Raw genomic sequence first — 14225 nt, forward strand, 5'->3', positions numbered from 1 at the left:
TAGTACCAACATTGCTTTCCAAAATACTTCAGACACGATAGTTCAACGGATTGGTATCCGGAGATTTTGGTGGCAAATGCTGCGCCACTACGCTAGAAATGAAGCGAGAAACCTAATTTTGTGACCATTCTTGGGTGGCGCGTTCTGAGTGCGATGTTGCTGAGTCCTGTTGAAATGTCCAATGTCTGCGCCCAAAATGTTCGCATGTCCAAGGCTTTAATACACGCTCCAGAATATTTTCGCGATAATATTCGGCATTTATTCTGATGGCACGGTCGATTAATACGACCGAAGAGGGACTACCGTGTGTTGGGCCGTCACACCATCACTATGGCCGGCGCTTGAGTTCTGGTGGCAAACAGAAGGTGCACATTTTCAGCTGGCAAGCATTTTGTTTTTTACAAACTGCTGGGCAACGTATGTTTCTCATCGGAGCGGAGAAAACCAAATTCGGCAGTTCACCACTCAAGGCCAAGCGAAACTAAAGAGTCTCTTTCGAGTTTATTTTTTTTTCGTTGGGGTGTAAGTTCTGTTTTACCCCGAGCTCATTTTTCAATATTTGCCGAATGGAATATTGCGATATGTTCAGCCATTACGAGCCATTATTCAGTCACTACGACACGGGTTTCGAGCAAGTCGCTTTTTTTTTTTTCGAACCATTTCCGCTGATGTTGCTGTTTTCTTCCGTCCATTTCCTTGAAGTCGGGGCTAATCTACCTGTATCACGGTAATGAGCGATGGAACCAGACACAAAAATTTATTCACATTTAAATGCTACAATGCTCTAACTATAGCCACTTACGGTTTTCTAGCCAAATATAAACAAATCTTCCTAATCTATCACGCTTGAATTCCATCACGAATAACTTTTTTTCTGGAAAATTCTCACCAAAATTCTTTTGTTCGCTTGTAAAGAGTATAATGAGCTGTCACTGGAATAATTTTAACAACTGTCGGACGAGTGGCTTAGAAATGACAGCAGTCTGAAGTTGGTTGCAGTTTTTTTTTATCTCGCCCTTTATATGGTTTTAACACCAATTTGTTTTATATCAAATTTATAATTTCGTGGGCAAGAACTTCCAAAAGAAGAACTTCTGCGCGTATCTTTATGAAGAATATCAATTTTTTCTTGGTTCAACGCTAGCTTTAAAAATCACTGTTTCAGTTAGTTAACAAGAAAACTAGAAATACTTTTTGGAGAAATTTAAGATTTAATGCTATATTTCGATTTTCCACGTCTCCTCTCACATATTTTATATACATATTTTCAATCAGCAACATCAAAAAAGGAACACACAACACTGTGACATAGAATATCTAACGAGTCTTTATTTAACACTGTCATACATAAATTTGTCACTTGTGACTGGTGTTATTTCATTTCTTGATTGCCTGTGTGTGTGTGAGTGAATGTTGGTGGTCCTTCATTCGTACTGACATTTCATTTCATGCGATATCGCGATGGATGTTTGTTGTCTAAATATGAAAACTATATTCCACTATAACATGGTTTTCTCATTCACACATATACAATATGTGTGTCATACGTGTCCATATATATATACATCGACTATATTTCTATATATATTTCGAATGAACGAAATGAAACTTCACACTACTACGAGATAGGAGCGTATAGTTTTTCACTCACTAAAGTAAGTAAGTATTTATGTTCGATGACATGAATAGTTTTATTTAGATGACAACATCAACATTTATATCTACGAAATACGCTGCAGTCTTCTGTGGCATATGAATGAACGAGTGTCAAGATAGGGTGTGTGTGTCGCGATGCCCTGTTATGTAACTGTAGATGGGCTAAGTGACACTATCCTTGAAAACGTACTCAGTCCGTATGGATCTATAGTAACGTATTTTCTTTATACGAATGTATGTGTGTGAGTGTGAAGGGAAAATGTGTAAATGATATATTTATCATTTGTGGTTCGTACGGAAATTGACTTGGTTATTTACTTTAGATGTTGTGCATTTGAAGGGAAGGATCAAATGTTGTGGAAATAATACAAAAATTAATGCATTTACATTCAAAAGAAAAAAATCATGTGTGTTGTGTAACCATTGGCAGAAAATGCAATCGATATGGTTGATAGAATTTAAAAATTGTTGCTGTAGAAAAAGGTTTTCTACTTGGACTACAGAGTGATATGAAAAAACTGCAACAAACTTCAGAATGCTGTCATTTCGAAGACACTTGTCCAACAGCTGTTAAAATTATTCCAGTAAAATATCATTATATTGTTTACAAGTATACAAAAGCATTTTGGTGAGAATTTTTCAGAAAAGAAGTTATTCGTTATGGAATTCAAGCATGAAAATGTTATTTCTTTATATTTGGCTGGAAAACCACAAGTGGTTATCGTTAGAGCAGTCCAGCATTTACATGTGAATAAATCTTTTGTGTCTCGTACCATCGCTCGTTACCGTTATACTGGTAGCGTAGCTCGACGTCAAGAAAGTGGACGGAAGAAAACAGCAACATCAGAGGAAATGGATTAAGTAAAGAAGCGACTTCATCGAAACCCGCGTCGCAGTGGCCGAAAAATGGCTCGTGAGCTGAACATATCACAATATTCAATTCGGCAAATATTGTATAGCAAAAAGTGCAAGAACTTACACCGCAACAGAAAGAAAATAGACTCAAAAGAGCTAAAGAGTTGTTTCGCTTGGCCGAAAGTTCGTGAACTGCCAAATTCGGGTTTCTCCGATGAGGAAACATTCGTTGTCCAGCAGTTTGTAAACAAACAAAATGATCGTGTTTACTTGCCAAAGAGGTCAACAGAAAATGTGCACCTTCGTTTGGCCACCAGAACTCAAGCTTCGGCCATGGTGATGGTGTGGGCCGCCATAACAGTCGATGGTCGCTCTCCGCTCGTATTAATCGAACGTGGCATCAGAATAAATGCTGAATATTATCTCGAAAATATTCTGGAGGGTGTATTAAAGTCTTGGGCACAAAAACATTTTGGCCGCAGACCTTGGGCATTCCAAAAGGACTCAGCACGCGCCAACCAAGAATGGTTGCAAAATGAGATTCCTCGTTTCATTTTCAGTTCACAATGGCCACAAAAATCTCCGGATACTGATCCGTTGGACTATTGTGTCTGGAATATTTTGGAAAGCAAGGTTGGCACTAAAAAATACCAAAGTGTCGATCACCTCAAGCTAGCGTTTCGCCGGAAATGGGCCAAAATACCGAAGAGCAACATTCGGGCTGCGTGTGACGGTTTAATTGGCCGTTTTAACACCATAATTCGTGGCAAAGGTGACCAATTCGAACAAATCTATACTTATTCTAAAATTTGATGCTATTTCCGGCAGTTTTTGCTTTCAATCAATAAAATTTACAAAGAAAATGTAAAAATTATGGCGTATGACTTTGTTGCAGGTTTTTATCTCACCCTGTAAATGCGACGAGCATTTTGTTCACAAGAATGCACGGACAGACGGACCGACGGACAGACTTGCAAAAATCGATTTAGAAAGTGATTCTATGAATATCCTCATAGTAACTATGGGTCAATCTCGCTTCCGTCCCCATATTGTAGACAAATGCACAAAGACATAATACCCTTACCACTATGTGGTGTAGGACATTAAAATGTGTTATGATTATTTAAAATATTGAACCTTTATAAGAGTCTAGATTCAATAAGCGAACAAATTCCATTCTAAACTGCAAATGCCAGCAAAATCGGGTGCAGGATGCAATAGAAAATTCAAAATAATATAAAGTGGGCGGCACTCTTATATGCGGGCTATATGAAAACGTGAACCTATGTATTTCAATTCAATTTCAATTTTCAGCCAGAAGTGTTGTTATATTTTATGATTTTCAAATGCCAAATTTAAAACAATTCCCGAAAAATGTGTGTTTTTATGGGGGTTATAAAAAAATAAACGTACATTGATATTGACCAATTACGGACTACAATTACTCTATTTTAAATAAATTCGTCAGAAAAGGTGACATGAAGCCTCAAAATTACGAATATCTGAAGATATATGGGGGCAAAAGTAAAACGTAAGTCTATATTGCCAATGTTCTGCTACCGGAAGTAGAACCCATTACAAACTCTTAATGTAAAATGTTAAACAATTCCGTTGAAATGTATGTCTAAAGTCATCATATGTCGAATATCGGGAGAGTTTTTTATACCCAATTTCCAATACCAATCATTCTAGAAACAATACAATGCCAAATTTGAAAGATCTACGTCAAATAATATAGGCTGTATCGTGATTTCAAATAATCTTAGAATTTTATGCTGATCAAGAATATAAATATTTTATGGGGTCTCCATATTTGGAGGTGTTACAGACGGAATGAAAAAAATTAATATACCGTCTTTTCCATGGTGGAGGCTAACAAAACTATTCCAACAACCTAGAAACTTGGTAAAGGCAGTAAGTCTGTTGAATTTGGAGGGGGTCGGTTTAGAAATAGCTCATATATATTTGTAGAAGAATTTAAGTTTTTAACTAGGCGAGATCCGTACCATGTCCCTGATATCAATGATAGTTTTAAAAACTTTTATTACCTGTAGAGTGGTAAAAAGATCTACATGGAAATCAAATTGGATACTTAAAATTCGAATTAAAAATTCAAAAATTTAAAAAAAGTAAATATATAAAAAAAATTGATTAGAGACATTTGTGCCTAACATTTATTTTTGACAAATTAATTAAACAACCTCCTTTTTTGGAGATTATTTAAATTAACACAATGTTTACGCCTCATTAAAAAAAAATATTTTTGACTTTAATTTGTATTTTTAACATACAGCATAAGAGGAATATTCCCGCCTCCATATCTCCTTAATTTAATTTGTAATAAATCCCACACGTAAATTGTTTGCGCAAAAAAAACTGGAAGTGAAAATTGTACCAAAACCAAATTAGGTTGTTTTGACACATCCATCCTCTCGACGATAATAGAAATGTGTAAATGGCTAACGTTTTTATATGCATGGCGGATGTTGCGATGGCTGAGAAAGGGAATTTAAAATGAAATTGGTTTTGCCACCTGTGTTCAAATATTATTCTACTTGTCTTAAATTGAATTTTGTTTTTCTTCCCATTTTGCGACTGAGATTAAGTGTTGGTAAGCAATACTGTGTTGAATGTGCGATACGTGGACGTGGCTTAAGGTGTTAGTTTGATTTTTGACTATGTTGGCATGGAGTAAGAAATTAAATAATAGAATCTTATATGAATTTGGATTTAGAGTAAATTTAATATATAGTTGTTTAAAGTTTTTGGGTACATTAAGTTTGTCATTCTGTTTGTAAACCTCGAAATATACACTTTAGACTCCGCAAAGTATACAAGGTGAGATAAAAAACAGCAACAAAGTCAAATGCCATAATTTTTACATTTTTTTAAATTTACATTTTTTACACATTTACATTTTTTTAAATTATAGCTAAAAATGTCGGAATGAAGAATTGGTCCCCTTTAACATGAATTATGGCCTTCAAACGGCCAATGAAACCATCCTACGCTGCCCGAATGTTGCTCTGCGGTATTTTGGCCCATTCCCGGCGAAGCGCTTGCTTGAGGTGATCAACTCTTTGGTATTTTTGAATGCCACGCTTGCTTTCCAAAATACTCCAGACACAACAGTCCAACGGATTGGTATCCGGAGATTTTGGGGGCCATTGTACGCTGGAAATGAAACAAGGAATCTCATTTTGTAACCATTCTTGGGTGGCGCGTGCCTGTTGGATTGTCCAAGGTCTGCGGCCAACAGGTTTGCGTGCCCAAGGCTTTAATGCACCCTCCAGAATATTTTCGCGATAATATTCGGCATTTATTCTGATGCCACGGTCGATTAATACGAGCAGAGAGCAATCATCGACTGTTATGGCGGCCCACACCATCACCGTGGCCGGCGCTTGAGTTCTGATGGCTAACCGAAGGTGCACATTTTCTGTTGACCTTTTTGGCAAGCAAGCACGATCATTATGTTTATTTACAAACTGCTGGACAACGAATGTTTCCTCCTCCCGCGAGCCAACTTTTCAATATTTTCTGAACAGAACATTGCGATATGTCCAGCCCACGAGCCTTTTTTCGGACACTACGATGCGGCTTCAAGTCGTTTCTTTACTTTTCGCACCTTCCGAACGAATTGTAGTAGGTTGATAAAGTTTTACTCAAATGTGCGATTGGTCTGCAGGACTTTTAGTATTGAAAATGGGCTACATAGGTCCATGTTTAGGTACATCCCCCATATAACTGTGCCTCCCTATTTTCGGTATTTTGATATTTTTGGTGACTTTGATCACCGGAATTGTTACAAATTTCATTATTATAGTTCGTAATGGGGAGGTCAACATCTTCGTATAGCCCCTAAATATCGGTACCTTCCGATATTCGGTATTTTGATGATTTCAGCGACATTATTCACCGGAATAGTTTTAAATTCGGTATTTGAAGTTCGTAATGGGTACTACAGCCTAACACAGAAAATTGTTTATGCAGGTCCACGTCTTCGAATAGCTTCTATGTAGCGGTACCTCCCGATATTCGGTATTTTGATGATTTTAGCGACATTATTCACCGGAATTGTTTCAAATTTGGTATTTAAAGTTCGTAATGCACACTACAGCCTGAGACAGGAAATTTACTATACAGGTCCACATCTTCGTATAGACCCCAAAATAACCATAACTCCCTATATACGGGATTTTTATGATTTTAACAGAATTTATAACGAATTATATTTTTTTATTTATCTATTTGTTTTTATTTATTTATTTGCTCTTTTTTTAAGTTTATTCCAAATAGTGTAGGGCACTCAATATTCGGCCCGACCGAACTTGCTACTTTTTCACTTGTTTTGTTTAATTTTTAATTCCCGCTTTTCCTTTACAAAGGAGTTTAGCAGTATTCCTCGCAGTCACGTTAACCCTGGCAAAACCTTATCACAATTCCTAATTTTACTTTTATCAGTAGAAATAATCCAGGCCTAAACAAAATTTCCTCAGATTTTACCAAAAAAAAAGTTATTATTATGTTATAAGAATATTACGACGCCGACAAATAATTGTGGCAATAATTTTGATAAATGAAACCGTTAAATGTCTACTCTCTGCAATTACCATCATGCTCATCACGTGTTTATATGCTGTGGGTGTAATTTAAACGAAAGCCTCGGATGGCCATGATGGATGTGATGGCCATCTGCGTTACATGGACCTGAGAGAGAACCTCAAGCATTTTACACTTAAAGAGAAGACATCAACATCATCAAAAGGCGACCCGAAGCTAACTGACATTCATAGTTTTTGTTTCAGTCGTTTTTTTTTGTTCATCTTCATTTTAGGTTTTTACGTCTGCAGCTCATGTGTCAGTCTTTAGTGTTTTATGGTTCGCTTGTTTGTATTTTTTCTTCTTCTTCTTCTCGGCGTTGTATTTCATATCTGTTTTTGCTTTTCATAGTTCCTTGGCATTTCGTTTTTTTTAAGGTTCAGTTTTTTCTTTTTTTGTTTCATATACACGTTTTTTATGCTGCTATCCGCCCAAGTAAATCTTGCTTTCGGTGCCATAACGCCGAACACTTGCAGAATTTGATAATTCTCCAGAGCATCATTTGCAGTTTATGGTTTTGCGTAAATGTCGGTTTGGCCGTTCCACGTTGTAATCGAGAATTGTTGTTGTTTTTGTTGTTCTTCATTTAGACTTTTTCTTTAACAATGACATGACATTGCAGTGTTTTTGTAGTGGGTTCTGTGTGTAGGTTTTTTTTTCTTTGGTTCCTACTTGGCTTTCTTTTTCACTCTATTTGAGAATGTTGTTGTGGGGGTCGGGCACGTAAACAATTTTTCATGGTTAATAAATCACAACAACATTGAGTTGATGGTATTTTTCCATGTTTTACAAAAGTCAATGTTGTTTCGGAATGCCTTTTGTTTTCCACACAGTTTCAGCATAAGTTATTGCCATACATTGTATATATCACAGCAAAGTCGATAGAGAAAGTTCGGCTTTTAGTTCAAAACAACAAGTTTTTTCAATAGCTGCCAAGTTATTGGATTGACCTTACCATAAAGGACATTTAAATTGTTAGGACTGGGCAAACTAAAAGAAATTTAAAACCTAAGAATATGTCAATTTTCCCAGGCATATATTGAGGTACAATTCCCAGAGAATGGACTAATACTATGGCACATCATGCTACAAATATTAAAAAGTTCTTCCTCATGTAAACTCAGGCCAATGGGATTTTATTCCTTTATAACAGTGCTTATATTTCAGATACCTTGTGGGTTGAAGCGATTTTGATATTCAGATATTGCTGAACAGGCATCTCCTTCTTTCATTGCCATATGGATTTCGATAATTAAAATATTAACCTAAGGCATGACGTGTATAATTAATTTATTTTGAAAAATGAGTACGATTTGCTATTTTCAGAAGAAAGGCGTTGCCATATCCCAATCTATAAAGCGTTTTTATACCCTCCACCATACTATGGAGGGTATATTAATTCGTCATTCCGTTTGTAACTCCTCGAAATACTCATGTCAGACCCAACAAAGAATATATATTCTTGATCAGCGTAAAATTCTAAGACGATTTAGCCATGTCCGTCTTTCTGTCTGTCTGTCTGTTGTAATTACGCTATCTTTCGAACGAATTGAGATAGAAGCCTAAAATTTTGCATACATGTATTTTTTGCCAGTAGTCAGGTTAAGTTCGTAAATGGGCCATGTAGATCCACGTTATCATATAGCCCCCATATAACGGTACCTCCCGATATTCCGTATTTTGATGATTTTAGCGACATTATCCACCGGAATTGTATCAAATTTTGCATTTGAAGTTCGAAATGGATACTACAGCCTAAGACAGAAAATTGTCTGTGCAGGTCCACGTCTTCGTATATCCCCCATATAACGGTGCCTCCCTATATTCGGTATTTTAATGAATTTTTTACCCGAATTGTTTTAAATTTGGTGTTTTAAGTTCGTAATTAATACTACAGCTTAGGGCAGAAAATTGTCTAAGCAGGTCCACGTCTTCGTATAGCCCCCATATAACGGTACCTCCCGATATTCGGTATTTTGATGATTTAAGCAACATTATTCACCGGAATTGTTTCCCATTTGAATATTGTAATGGCTTATGAAAGAAATTACCTATGCAGCTCCATGTCGTCGTATTGACCCTAATATAACGGCTACATTCGGTATTTCTAAGATTTTAAAGGATTTTGTTGTTTTTGAGAATTGCCAAATTCGTTCCAAATAGTGGAGGGTATTCAAATTTCAGGCCAGCCGAACTTACAGCTTTTTTACTTTTTATACCCTACATCATGTAACTCACTTTTCAACTGAATTCCTGCCCTATCCCTTCACCCAACACAAAATTTAGTAACACTTAGTACTTTTCGAACAATTAATGTACACATTTCCAATACCACCTCCATATCTAAACCACCGACACCATCAGTGAAATCTATACCAAATTTCATGATTCAGAACATTTCCTTCACCCAATACCAAATTTAGTACTATTTAGTACTCTTCGTACAATTTAAGGACACTTTTTCAATACCACCCCCACATTTCATCCACGGACACCACCATTTACATCCATATCAATTTTCAGGATTCCAGCTCTATTCCTTCATCTAATACCAAATTTAGTACTATTTATTACTTTTCGTATAATTATAGTACACATTTCAAATACCACCTCCTAATCTTAACCACAATCAGTGACATCTATATCAAATTTCATGATTTCAGAACAATTCCTTCACCCAATAACAAATTTAGTCCCATTTGGTACTTTTCGAACAATTACAGTATACATTTCCAAAACCATTTGAGGATTCCAGCCCTATTCGATTGGTATTGGATACCAAATTTAGTACTTTTCGTATGAATAAAGGACGACTTTTCAATAACACCTCCATATCTTGATCACGTACACCAATTGTAAAATCTATATCTCATTTCAGAATTGCAGCTCTATTCCATCATTCAGTACCCAATTTAGTACTATTTAGTACTTTCCGCACAAATATAGAACATATTTTCAAAACCACCTCCATATCTCAATTTCAGAGGCCTCTGTATCAAATTGGAAGATTTCAGCCCTATCTCTTCACCCATTACCAAATTTAATACTATTTGTACGAATGTCAAATAAAGACATCATCAGTAATCTAAGTATCAAATTTCAGAATTTGTTCTCTTTCCTCTCACAAAATACTAAATATACAGGCATGTCACAGAAGTTTTACGAAATCGATTTATTTCACCTTTTCCAAATCGTAACGATTTGCTTTTGCTTCTTCAGCACTCGTACGTTTTGACTAAACCGAAAAAAAAATCATTTCACATTTTTGAAATAAAAATATGGTAACTCCATGCAAAAAAAGTCGTAAACAAATTATTGACAATTAAAAAAAGAGTTTAAATTGTTTTTATAATATAAACACCAAAAGTAAAAATGCCAGGGGCTTCAATACTTGCTGTAATGGATGAAGAAATAAATCAGCGGTCTACTGAAAAAATTCGTCGCCGGACATTGAGGAACGCATCAGATCCTTTATCTCACTCAAATGCAGAGTAAGGATCCACCATTTTTAGTCCATTGTGTAAAATAATGTAAAGTTAAGAACGAGTCGTATTTGCTTTTTCCTGTTCTACAGCATATTTAAGAGTTTCAAGTTCAACTATTTTGAGTTTCATTTCGTTCCGTTCACGCATTCTCTTTTGCATTTCAATATTATGTAACTGCTCTTCCACATACTTTTTTTCCAGGATGTTACAAAGTCTGTCCAACTTTTCAGTTTGTTTTTTCATTTCCTTACTGTTATCTTCTAGAATTTTACAAATTTTTTCCAAGTTTTGTAAATGAGAATTTTCCTCAACTAAAAGCGCATTTAGATCTTGCTTTGAGGGAGTTCTTGCCCGGGGTCTTTTTACTGCAGGCGTGGGTTTTGCTTTTGTTAGGCTGCCCGACACTTGTCTTATTGGTGTAGATGGCGGAGGACACGATAAGCTTTTATTTCTAAGTCGTTTTTGAATAGGTGTTCGCGAACGGTTTTCTTCCAATGTTGGTGTTCTTGGATCAATTGCCAATGTAGAAACATTTTTAAAAGCAGGTGGAATGCATGATCTTGGTCTATCTTTTTTATTTAAAATCGAAGTGGTCTGCTTTGAAGTTTAGGGTGAAAAATTAAGCTCTTCGTTTTCAGATTCACCTAAAACTAATTGACTTGTTTTTCGAGTTCTTGGAATATGTGTAGATGATGACGAATCAAAGTTTTCTTTTTCAGAACAACTGAGGTCTAATTCACTTACAAAATCCGCAAAGCTTACTGCACCACCAACTCCATCGACACTTTTATACAATCCGCAAATTCTGATTAAACTGTTCTCGTGTTCACTGAAAACATATTGATTGATATCACCACCACCAGTTCCTCGCAAGTCCTTTTTATTATTTTTCATCATGGATTAGAAAAATAATAGATTTTTTGTAAAATAAATTCCAAAAACATGTTCATTCTAAGAGAATTTGGTTAATACAATATTTTCTGTAAAATGTATGTGTCTTCTGTTTATTTTTTACGTTAAAATCACTAAACATTTCAATTTCACCCTGCTTTTTGAAAGTGATATCAAAACGCAAAATTTTTGCGTTTTCCGTTTTTTAGAGAAGCTAAAACCGTTTTCGTTTTCACTCTTGAACGATTTTACATTCTGTGACATGCCTGATAGTACCATTCAGTATTTTTCGTACAATTACACCATACATTTCCGAAACCACCCCCATATGTCCAGGCTATACATGAACAGCGATCTCTATAACAAATTTAAAATTTCAAGCCCTATGTATTCACCCAATACCAAATTGTACCAAATATTGTACTATTTAGTACTTTTCGTGCACTTGTAGTACATATTTTCAACTCCACCTCTTTATCACAAAGCTATCACCAACAGCGATCCCAACACAAAATTTCAGCTTCATCCCTTCTCCCTTAACCAAACTGTTTCAAATTTAGTACAGTTCGCACATTTAATACACAATTCTAAAACCACAATCATACATCAAACTCACTTTTCAACCTCGACCTCAACCCTTCACACCAAATTTTCAAGTTTTTACCATTATCGGTTAATTTAATACCAAATAGTACATTTTTAAAGTTTTAGTACCATTTTAGAACTTTTCGTAAGCTTATACTTCAAATTTATAGTTCAATTTACAGTTTTTAGGTCTAACCGTTCACAAAATATCAAATGGTACCATTTTAGAACTATTACCTTAATGTTCGAATTTCCAAAGTCCTTTTGTGCATCTACCCTGCACTCCATCAGTGATTCTTATTCCAAATTTCAGAATTTAATCTTTTCCGTTTGTACAATACAAAGTATCCAATTTTTAGTACATTTTAGTACTTTTCGTTTCCTTTTAGTACGAAAATCAAAAAATCACAGCCTTATCATACGCCTCATACAAAATTTCAAGATTCTAGCTTCAGCCGGTTGATCTGAACGTTGATTCTCAGTCAGTCAGTCAGTCTGTTATTTCACTACTCTTTCATATATATAGATTGTCATAAGACGAGGGTGTACATCTGTCGCCGAACCAAGAACTTTTTTCTAACTTCTTATTTTAACATTCTCGTCCTCAAAAATCATTTTAACTATTTGAATCCTTTGCGAACTTACAGTTGTAGGATTAAAATATATATAATGTAATAAATTGCAATAAATTTCACACTTACCCACAATATTGAGATAGACCGAATGGCCAATTGGCGGCGTTGTTGATATTTGACACTCATAAATACCCGAATCCTTGCGCTGGGCATAACGTATGCGCAGTGTCCAATCTTCTGCATGCGGTGAATGCATAGCTTCAAATCTCTGATCTGATGTATAGGTATAACGACCGACCGTCAATAAATGAATGTCACGATGTCGCACCCATGATACCTGTAAATACAAAACAAATGAAATGCAATTTAAAACTAACTGACAAAAACAATCCATAAGCACTTCAAAACACATTTCACTGCAGTCAACAGTATTTCATTTGTTTTATTAGCCGTTAGTGAAATATGAAATACAAAAAAAAAAGGAAAAACAAAACATAAAAGGATACACATCTCTCGCGCTATTCAATGAATTTAAAAGTCAATTTAGATAGGACAATTGCCCCAATCACATGGATACTTAAACTTTGTGAAAACAGAGTAACAATAGAGGACAAAACAACAACAACAGCATCAGCATCAACAACGACGAAAAAATACAAAACAAAACAAACATTTTCATCTGTCATATATGAGCCACATACAATGGCATACCAGGCAGTAGTTGTATTTGTGCAATGAATGTTTCAAATTGGCTTTAGGCCAACAAAAGTTTTTTTTTTTTTTTAAAACAAAGACTGCCAGATACAATGCAAACAAAAATCAAATAAACCCCTTGGCATCGTGAACTTACCTACTCTACAAAGTGCTTTCTAATAACCCAAATAAATGAATGAGCGAATGAATGAATGAATGAATGAATGGACAAAGTTTCATTTTCATTCATAAACAATTGAATGAGAGAATGAAAATAAAAAAGAATAAATAAAGCACTCAAAGGTTATAAATGAAATGATAAATGAAATAGCATTTAACATTTATATGTGTGAAATCATAGAGTGTGACTGAAAGATATTAGGTGGGGTTAAAAATGTGGTCTAAATATTAGGGAAAGTGAAATAGCACAAAAATTAAGTTAATTACGAATCGGAGCCCGGTTAGAGGAAGGAATATAAATGACTTTCTGATTCTTGAAGTTTTTCAAAGACTTTTGAATCCCAACGTTAGTCAGCAAAGAAAGGACATAAGTCGGGGAGGACAGGCTTATGATGCCCTACACCACCATGACTAGTTTGTAGAGCTAGAGTTAGTCGGAGAGGACAGGCTTTTGATGCCCTACACCACCATGACTAGTTTGTAGAGCTACCTATAACAAAGACACATTTTTATTGGTACCTTATGTCATATGTGACCCCTCGTACAATATAAGATTGCTACAGAGCACATGCATTTGCTTCTTTGAAAAAAGTATTTGTAGGATGTTTTTTGGTATCGAAAATAATTATTATGGAGTGCATATTATGGCTGCCTAAAAGTTCAAATCGAATAAAACATAGGTATGGTAGATATAGCTATATTG

General features: G+C 35.4%; 1 protein-coding gene across 2 annotated transcripts in view; it reads right to left on the minus strand.

Annotated features, from left to right (window-relative positions):
* The window catches only part of LOC101895602 (zwei Ig domain protein zig-8), a 692613-nt gene that overhangs the window by 39767 nt on the left and 638621 nt on the right, over nt 1-14225 (minus strand). For both annotated transcript variants that reach the window (XM_059121452.1, XM_059121453.1), the window contains one exon: nt 12776-12986. In XM_059121452.1, coding sequence (XP_058977435.1) covers nt 12776-12986 — 211 coding nt within the window. The remainder of the gene's footprint in view (nt 1-12775; nt 12987-14225) is intronic.

Source organism: Musca domestica, unplaced genomic scaffold, assembly GCF_030504385.1.
Source record: "Musca domestica strain aabys unplaced genomic scaffold, Musca_domestica.polishedcontigs.V.1.1 2, whole genome shotgun sequence".
Taxonomy (NCBI): Eukaryota; Metazoa; Arthropoda; class Insecta; order Diptera; family Muscidae; genus Musca; species Musca domestica.